We start from the raw sequence: 10,066 nt of genomic DNA, 5'->3' as shown, positions 1-10,066 counted from the left end.
TTTGCTTGCCCGACATTTCCGCCCCATGTTGCTGTGGTCGCGAGCGATGGCGAAGCTCCAGACGTTGAAACAGAAGTTCCTGTAGTTGAAACCGTGACCGGAATGGACGAAGGAGGAATTGCAGCAACAGAATTTAAATCAGTTGTGAGACTTGCAGCATGTGAACGTCGTGGCATTGAGCCATTCACTGACGCGTCAAAGCCCGACCCAGCACCCAACATGACATCACCACTAGCTGAGAGTGGTGAACCATCACGACCAACAGATGCTACAGCAGCTGCCGTTTGTACAGCCACCACTGCAGCCTCTTTACTACGTTTAATTACTTCATCTGGACCCAAAACAGCCATTGGCAATAGTGAAATCATATCAGTATGTGATTTGTGCGGCGGCGGGACCACTAAAGGCATCGCTTTTGCTGTTGTTGTTGGAGATCCTGAAGCATTAATCGAAACTTTGGTGTAACCTTTTGTTGGGGTGATTGCAACTGGAGGAGATTTTGAAGCGAGTAGTGGAGACTGAGTCGGATGAAATGATGCTGCTGTAAGAGAAGCTTTCGTTTCTTGAGTTGACGATGTGGATCCACTCGATGTTGCTGTCGATTCAAATGGAGTAACTACTACCCCTGCAGGAATTGGAATGGGAGGTGGTGACGTTTTGTGCTTCATGCACTGAATAATCGCATCAAAAGAAGTTTTGATCGACTTCAATTCATCTACCCCTACATAACTGTGCTTCCCAGCTGCAGAATTAGCCAAAGCTTGCGCCTTCCTGTGAGCAGATGTCATATCTACTGTGATAGAGGGTGGCGGTAATCCAGGAAGTGAGTGACGATGTGGAAATTCAATAAGTAGCTCATTCGATGGCAAACCAATACGTGCGTCCAGTATTGCAGGAGTAAGCTGTGTAGCTGCCATACTTGCAATTGCGGCTGCGCGTTGAGCTTTACTTGAAGATCCAGACTTTGTGTCTTTGGCTATTGTAGTTGGTAAAGTTCCCGAAGTCGCAAAAGCACCCGACATGAGTTTACCATAACGATCGTAACATTGTCGAGGTGACCGCTTTTTATTGACAAATCGAGAGACTGCAGCCGATGAGTTCAGTACTTGTGCAATAAGTGTCCAATTGGCGCCGTAGAGCTCGAAAAGTTTTCGTAAGATAATGTCGTCTTGTACACTCCAAGCATCACGCCCAGAATCAGAAAACGACATGCTGCTCTTTCGAGCTTTTCCTGTTCCTGTTTTTGACTTTTTCGAGCTTTTTTGAGCGCCAGTCTTCAGGTGCCCTGGATCTAAGTGTCCTCCTACATTGTTCGCATTACCCGCTCCACCACTCGCCCCTGACATTGCCAACGTACCCTCCCTAGTTCCCGTTCCCAATTGGGACGCTGCACTTCCAACACCTACGCCAACACCTAAAATGCTACCAAGAAGAGCAGGATCGTCCCATTCGGCCGAATCAAGTGCATCTAGGTTTGAGTCTCCCCAAAAATCGTCATCAGCAAATTCGGATACGTCCGGAACAGGAATTCCCTCAAGATCAACACGCATTTCTTTTTTATGTCCGGTTTTCAAACCGCTTAACTGAGACTCCAGCTTGCGCTTAACACCAGATGAACCTCCAGCCTTTGTTGAGCTAATAGATGCCATTCCAGCTCTTGCAGCCGCCAAATTTGCCCTTTGCTTCTTATTGGATTTCGTGTACTTTAACAAGTCTTCGTGATGCCCAGCAGTCTGTTCCAATTTAAATTTTTGTAGTGGTGCGGGTGGCGGGGGCGCCGGGACACGATAAATTGCCCGGTACGTCATTTGGCTATCCCCACTCGACGCAATCTCCGATGACAGATAAGAGATTTTGGATGCCGGTGGCTCAGGTGGCTTGTACACATCAAAATGTGTCTCCATGCCTTCCATTCGCATCTGCATATACAACTTTTCAAGCGCAGTTTCGCACACCTTTCCATTCTTGTGAGAATCAATATGGAAAAAGAGAGTCGAGGCTGCATCACCATCTTGCCATTGACGATCAATTTCGAGGGAAGCTAACTTTTCAAACGAGTGCTCGTCTGATTGAACGAACGTATTGCTTTCATTCCAAGTATTCGGTCCTTCATCTTTGCTACTCTTATTAGCGTCTATTTCAGTCGTCTTGTTTTTACCAACTTCTGTTAGCTTGTTATCATTTGCACCGTGCACAAAGTTGACAGCATACCATTCCACAGGCGTCAACTCGTCGGTATTGGCAAGTAATAAATGCTCTTCCGCATCAAGGTCGACATCATACACATTCAGAGGTGCTTCTAGCTCATTGGTATTTCCACAGTATTTCACCTCCTTTTCCACTTGCTGAGCCACCAGTGGAAGCTTTGCCAATGCCATATTGCTTGATACTCCACCACTGCTGGTTGTAGTTGAAGACCACCAGCTAGGTTTTTCAACTGTCCACCTCAGCGACATATCGGACGGCACCGCGAAAAGTTCTGGTGGACTCATTTCTCCAAATGCCTTTTCAGTAAGGGATGCCCCCACACGTAACAAAGACGCTTCGATGGTATTTTCGCAATGCATTCGGTAAACTGGAAGGGATTCAGCACCACCAACAGCCAATTTAGCCCAACTTGCTCGAAGTTTTGCATCACAGATGGCGTTCCAGTCACTATCTACGACAATAATGGCCTCACCTCCAAACACTGAGACTGCACGCTTTCCTGTCGATGTGGACAGACGAGTAGACACCAGCGCCACGCGTATCACTGGACGATCAGCAAAATGACACAGTGCACGACGCTGCATGGTAACGGATCCAGTCACGCGCACACAACTAATATTTAGTAAAGAGAGGTATAATTCCAAAATAGGTAGCATGGTGTTAAACTGGGAGTATATCACCACCTTTTTGCCCTCTTGGAGCGTCAATCGACGAAGTAAAGGCTCTAATGTCTCCAACTTCGCGGAACAACTCATAAGCAGGCGCAAATCTGCATGTCCTAGCTTGTCCATATCATTGACGATATCAACACAATTGCAGATCTCACGAAGGCGTAACAACAACTGCAGCCAAACACTAAGACGCTCTTCGCGACCACTAGAAGTATCCAGTGTAGAGACGAACCCATTCAACACATTTCGATACTGTGTTTTTTGTAATGAAGTTAATTGGCAGCTTACACTAATCTCTTCAATCTTGCCTAGCTCTGGCTCGACTTCGCTCCGCACACGTCGCAAAGAAAGACACGATAAAGCAAAAAGTAATGCATTGATATACTTAGAACTTTCATCCTGAGAACATGATTTCCACAACGAGGTTCGGACATTCGATGATTTTCCATAGTGTTGTAACACTTCTACTACCGATGCTTTTTCCACTAGTAATTCCTGTACCGGCCACGATTGAATAGTAGGGTCACTACCTTTGATCTCATCATCGTCGTTTGAACAAGAAACTCCCTCGATCAAGAATTCAGCATACCGAAGCCTTAAAGCTGAGTTTGTCCAATTCTCAATTGATTGACTATTGCACAATACTCGCCGCTGCTGTTGTCGAAGTTGTTGTATTGCAGACACACATGTCAGATCATCAAATAGTTGATTGTGTTCATTTTCTATAATAACCATTTGCCAGTCTTTAAATGCTACAAATGCTTCTCGATCTTCAGCAAAGTCACTTACAGGACACAATACACAATAAACGGGTTCAATGCGTTCATCATCATCCAATTCCTCATCATCGTCATCGTCATTTGACACACTAATAATAAAATCGTCATTGTTCTTGCGCGCGTTTGCTCGAGGTTTAGTCTTCCACTCGCGCTGCAACTTTTCTCTATACGCTTGCGAATTACTCGCACCATCATAATGTTGAATTCGTCGACCTGGATGCCAAATCCGAAGAAAATACTGCCATTTGTGAAGCTCCTCTCCTGAAACAATAATTAAATGTGGACCTTTCAACTCAGACACAGATGCATCATCTGATTTCGACACGCCACCTTCTTTTCGATGTTGTTGCTGTTTTTGAGCGGTAATAATTTCAATCAAACTTAAAAATGCAACTATCGTAGTTGCTTTGCCCATTCCAAGTTGATCATTTAAAAACATATTGAGGCCACTGGAGTACAAATCCAGCATCCATCTCAATGCTACCAATTGAAAGGCAGCCAAAATGATAGCAGAACCTTTTTTCGCTTGTGATGCAGTACATCTTGCTTGCAAATCTCGAAATGCCGCCTCATGAAATGACCAGATCGAAGATTTACCACTATCCGTGGATGCTACAGACGAAGACGTCATCGCACTACGAGCTCTTTTACCTGCACTTACGATATAAGTCAAGCGAGACTTTGCTAATGCTATTGCTTCTGGTTTGTCTTCCCCCCTTCCTTCACTCTTGCTCGTATTAGTATCTCCAGTAAAAAACTTAAGCGTTAATGCAGACTCATCAGTACCACCCATATCTAGATCTTCGCTCTTATCTCGCTTGCCATCATCGTCTGCATTCTTACCGCGTGTTGAGGCTAACGTGTCACCAAAATACGATGAATCACTTCCTGCAGGTTCAAATCGTGCTCGTGATCTTGCAGCAATCCGTTCCATCGTACGCCAGAATGCAGATATTTGTAAAGCGACACCACGCGCCAACCGCCGATTTGCCTGTTCGAGACGCATATTGTCTGCGTTTTGTGCAACAATCGCATCAGTTGCCAAACGATGTTGAACCACTCGCTTCCAATTGCGCTCATGAGCAAAATCTGTCGCCAGCCACTTCATTTCTTCAAGCAGAAAGTCCCAGTGAGATTTTCCACGCAATGGTGTCGTCAATCGTGGCAATTGCCTCTTTCGAGTCACAGCCAATCCTCGCTTATGGATCTTACGTTGGAGACATACATATTCACGCAGTGTCGATTCAAAATCTGCATCTGTCGAGATTTTTGATACCAAATGGTTTTGGGACGAGACAGGAGGTTGTTTGACATCCATATCTTCTTTACTTGTATTTCGATTCGGAGAAGCCAACAAAGTAATTGGTTTCTTTTGAGAAAGATACTCGCGATTTGTGGCTTCCTCTTGCTGTTTCTTTTGAATGAAATACTTGGACGGTGGTGCAGACATTCTCACTACTCGAGATGTAGCTCCGTCTACATTATCTTCCGGTTGCTGAGCACCATCAATGGCAACTATAGTCGTTTCATCGTCATCTTTTTGGCAAATGCCGACTGCAGTCACATTTTGAATTACTGCTGTATTGATTTTTGTTTTCTTGTTAGCAGCAATGTCTTCTTCATGTTGATGAGAATCTTCAGCAAGTTTTCGCTTAGTCAGCATCGATTCATCTTTAGCAACATTCTCATTCAAAAAACACTCATTTTCTGTTTCTCTTGCCACTTTCTGCAATTCGTGACTTCTGTCTTCTGTTCGTTCTGACGCTTTCACTTCACTCTCTCCATGCGTTTTCTTGTCTATCTCTTTCTCTGCTAATCTATTATCATAATTTTCTCCCACATCCTGATCGTTAACGATCTTTTGTGCTGCCTTGCGCTCATCCACTAGCTGCCTAAACAAGCATTTTAATGTCAATCTTTTTAAATGACATTCGGCAACATGGTAGCAAACAATTACCGTAGAAGCGCTTCATTATATTCAGCAAGTCTTTCACGAATTGAGCAAAGGACAGCGGTACTGCTAATACTGTCATTCTTATACGACGCTTTCGTGGGTTCTAACTGATAAAATTTCAGCACAACAACAAAACTATTCAGTATCCTTCATACTTTTCAAAAGTCCATAAGTTCTGGGACGCTACATGCTGCATGCTTCCCCCTTCCAAGTAGCGCCACTACTGCATCTGAGCGTAGCTAAAGACACAAATACAATTGATGTCAGCTACCCTCATACTTATATCAGCAAATCAACCCAAGCCACGTGTCTAGGAATCGAGGTGGAAATTGAGTGTTAAATGATCTAAATTGCAGCAATCTGAGTCAATCACGGGCTCAAACGAAAGCAAATACATTGCTCTTTTGATTGCAATCATTCCCTCCTCGATCCATACACAAGATCTAATCCAAATCGCGAGCTAAAGTGCAGCAAAGCCTCTAGAGCGATTTGGAAGACGCTCGACACGCGCTTTGAGGGAGAATTCACTGGCAAATAGTATAAATAAACATATTGAGCGGATAAACTTACCAATTGATGGCGTATTGACCTCCTGAGGCGGCCTTTGTGCGATCACAAACGACTTTCACGTTCTCTCAGAGCCTTAGGGGCGACGGGACGGAGAGATTCCCGCGCGAAGGTATGTGATTGGTTTAAAACATTTTACGCTAAAGACAAGTGGTCGAAAATTATCCGACAAAAATTAGTAGATTAATTTTAGCGTGCATTATTATAAAAAAAGCAAGGTCTTCTCGTCCGTGTTTGATTGTCTCAATTGTTTTTGGCAGACTACATATGATAGCTTAACTAATAATTTCAATATAGGCGCGATGTTCCTGAGCTGCTGAATTCGGTCTATGTGGAGAAGGTAAGTCAATTCCACGCAATTGATTGAGATCTTGTTGATCAACGACCTTATATCGCTGTAGTTTATCATTTAAGTGCTGCCTTGATGTGTTTGAATTTGAAATTTTCAAGATGGTTAATCTCGTGTTTGTACATCGGTTAAAAAAGCTCAACTTGCATACGAAATTCGGAATACTAAAAGATGTCGCTTTTTATATTCTGCAAAGAACCGAAGATATATTTATATCTTGCTCCTGTATATTTATAAATTTTGAACTATGCTTGTAGAGAGGCTCTGATGAGTCAGTTAATTTCGTTATCATACATATCATTCGACTTCCATATGTCCGTGTCGCAAATGCACCCCAGACGTGTGGATATGATGCAACATAAATCTCTGCACGGAATGCTTGGCGTGTTATTAACGCTAGTGTTTGGAATATTGGCATTTGAGATAATATTTTTGTCTATGGATGGCAATTCAGTGAAGGGTCCGGATATTACTCAAGTCATTACTGCCGTCACAAAAACGTCTCTCAATACCTCGTTGAAAGGCTCTGACGCTTTCTACCCCGACATTATTTTTCATACAGATTGGAGTAAGTATATAAAAGAGAGTGATATTCTTCATCAGGCAGCATTGCATCAAGCCTGTGTTCAGTATTCAACGAGTGTAATTCCATGGACTTATGGCTTAGCCAAAGAGAACGAGAATTGGAATCGTATGCAACTCATTAATGAGTCGGATCCAGAATGGCTTCACAAGTTACGAAAGTGTCCTGATATTGACATTTTCTTACCCCAAGGACTGCGAAATTTCGGGTATTGCGAGGATGCTGCGGCTTATGCAAAATGTACGTCATATTTATATTACAGATATCACTAGATTTGCTCTTGAACTGACAAATCATGTCTTATTAAGTTTTAGAGTCACGAATGCTTCCGTACTGGGCGCTTGATCCAAGAAGAATTAACAACAACTCCATCACGTATCATGATTTATGTCCTCACACACCTGTAATTTTTTTTAATCATTATTCGGATGGTCTTCTTGACCTTCCAGACTGGCCAGCTTCGAAACCAGTCTATGTGATGCCTAATATTGAAATGTATGAGCTTGAAAGTGAAAATTACTGGAGAGCGGATGTGGTGCTTTGCAAGACAGCATTGTGTGCCAAGTATTTGAAAAAGTGGTACAAACAAGAGGGCAATCGAAGAGGCACAAAAGTATTTTACTCACGCCATACGACATCTAATGTAGCATTGGTGGCTAAGAGAAGATTGTTATTGAGTGAAAATGAAACAAGATCTGAAAAAAACTTTTCGAACGTCTCGTTTGTACACACTGTGGGTAGTAGTGCCAGTAAAGGAACAACGCAAGTGCTTGATTGCTGGCTAAGTCAAAGTTTTCTCCCACGCCTGGATGTTTACATCTCCCAGGACTATTATAATGATGGTTACAAAGCAAAGTATGAACAACGTATAAAGAAGAGCTCCAATATTTTCATACATACTGGACGACTGGAACCCGCAACGTTTGGACAGCTCCTTACAGAAGCAGCATATTACATGTGTCCAAGTCGACACGAAGGGTATGGTCACTATATCAACCAAGCACGATCCTCGCGTGCACTTATCGTGACGACTGATGTTGCTCCTATGAACGAGTTAATTACATCAACTTCTGGTGTATTGTTCAAAGCAAAGAAGAAGCCGCTCCAAAGTCAGTTTTTAAGTGGTATATCAAACAAAAAGCACGCATTGCGTGGCGTCGAGGGATATTATGCCGACTTTACATCCTCTGATGTATGCAAAGCTATGGCAAAAGTGCTCAACACAACGATAGATCAGCGTATCGAGCGTGCAGACAAAGCATTGCAGCAGTACTACTTTGATACAGTCTTTTTCGCGCACAAAATGAAGGAACTGCGCATGATTGCTCGTTCTCATAGCTCATACAGTTCCCACAACCAGTTGCGTTCTGGGCATATCGAGGCGAACGTTAAAATTCCTGAAGTGGAAAAGAATTAAGCACATGGCACTGAGGATGAATCGGACGAGCCGGATATACTTGGTGAATGACCAAAACGTTATCTTTATTGTGGTATTTTTGTGTCGTTGAAAGGTGATAACAACCGCGACATGCTGAGTCTACCAAAATTTGATAGCGAAGAAAATTTTGATGAAGTATTATCGAACGACGCGGTGCACAAGCATGATGGCGATAGATATATTTACTTATGAGCAATTATTATTATTTCTTGGTATTTTTAATTTAAAATCGCTCAAACCAACAGCTTCTTTTTAAAATGATTTTTATCATATTTGTGGCATTAAAATGAGCCTTTATAATAAAAGTTTTACATTAGTGGCCTAACTCACCTATTATTTTGTAAAGGGAATTACATTGTTTTAATTAGCGTTTGGGCTTTTTTACAGACTTGCCGATTCGTTGCTTTATTCGAGGATACCAGTGTCTAGACAATACAAAAAAAGACATGGGCAAATTTTTCCTCAGGAATTTGACATACCAAAGCTAACTTTGCGCCTTTGCGAAATTATCAAGTCGACCTCACTCCTGATCGCGATGTGCTGAGCAGTTGAATTGTGTCATTTGAATCAACATGACAAACAAATGTCTTGAAATTTTTTGACATTTCTTGAAGTCAGACGAGTCCCAAGAAGAGCGTACAGGAATAATTATACTAGAGACTTTTATATTTCATCGAATAGCTCCACACTACGTGTCATGTGGGTGGAGACGTCAGCTAGATCCTAGTTGCACTAAGAGTTGCGCCCGCTGTTGGGTAGAAGGTAAAAACCGGAGTGAATATATTTAGGTCTTTAGTTCGCTACTCTGTGTTGCCCCTAAGCCTGTCTTTCTAGATCCTTCTAGAAGCTTCTATAAGCATCCTGATTTATCTAGACCAATGAACGCCAACCATTATGTAATTTCTTACTGTGATGAGCTCGTAAATATGGTGACGTCATCTGCTTGTTCAACATGCATTCAGCAGTGTAATCTCAACACTCCCACTCACCGTAACGCTCGTGTGCTTTGTCGCTGACTTGACCTTGATTCCGGAGGCTTCGCGCAGATACTTTAGCATCTTGGTTCCAAGTGCCTTCGTCAGCGAATCTGCAAGCTGACTCTTCGTGTCAATATAGTCGATCTTCAACATTCCACCTTGCAAGTTCTCGCGAATAAAGTGGTGCTTGATGTCCACATGCTTCGTCCTAGCGTGGTATCCGGCATTATTGGCTAACGCGAACGCACCTTTTGATTGTCTATCCAAACCTGTGTTCCTTCCACTTCCTCGTGTCCCATGTCTCTTAGCATTGCCCGCGTCCAAAAAACTTCCTGCGTGCAGAGGCTGGAGCCATAAACTCAGCTTCCGCTGAACTTAGCGCAGCCATCCCGCTAAAATTTCGTATTGAATACTACTGGTGCGCTCGCAATCATGAGCATAACTCCCGAAATCGAACGTCTGTCATCGGTGTTGCTGCCCGAATCTGCATCCGAATATGCCTTGACTGCAACGCTCCCACTTCCTCGGTAGACGATCCCG

At 43.1% G+C, this 10,066-nt stretch overlaps 2 protein-coding genes across 2 annotated transcripts in view; one reads left to right on the top strand and one right to left on the bottom strand.

Annotated features, from left to right (window-relative positions):
• PHALS_09487 (e1a-binding protein p400-like) overlaps nucleotides 1–5,808 on the bottom strand; it is a gene marked incomplete at both ends in the record, with an annotated part of 8,438 nt that extends 2,630 nt beyond the window's left edge. Inside the window, 3 exons of the mRNA XM_024723325.1 lie at nucleotides 1–5,550; nucleotides 5,616–5,719; nucleotides 5,800–5,808. The exon at nucleotides 1–5,550 is cut by the window's left edge and continues 434 nt beyond it. Of these exons, the coding sequence (XP_024571730.1) occupies nucleotides 1–5,550; nucleotides 5,616–5,719; nucleotides 5,800–5,808 (5,663 nt within the window). The remainder of the gene's footprint in view (nucleotides 5,551–5,615; nucleotides 5,720–5,799) is intronic.
• Nucleotides 5,809–6,855: 1,047 nt separating this feature from the next.
• On the top strand, nucleotides 6,856–8,528 carry PHALS_09486 (Glycosyl transferase, family 1; the record flags this gene model as incomplete). The annotated part of the gene is made up of 2 exons (XM_024723314.1): nucleotides 6,856–7,351; nucleotides 7,420–8,528. The coding sequence occupies 2 exons, from the start codon at nucleotides 6,856–6,858 to the stop codon at nucleotides 8,526–8,528; spliced, it is 1,605 nt and encodes a 534-aa protein (XP_024571729.1).
• Nucleotides 8,529–10,066: the final 1,538 nt, after the last annotated feature.

The sequence above is a fragment of the Plasmopara halstedii genome (assembly GCF_900000015.1).
Source record: "Plasmopara halstedii genome assembly, contig: Scaffold_42, whole genome shotgun sequence".
Lineage (NCBI taxonomy): Eukaryota > Oomycota > Peronosporomycetes > Peronosporales > Peronosporaceae > Plasmopara > Plasmopara halstedii.
The sequence above is the reverse complement of the archived record's forward strand: the minus strand, read 5'-3'. Positions and strand labels throughout refer to the sequence as shown.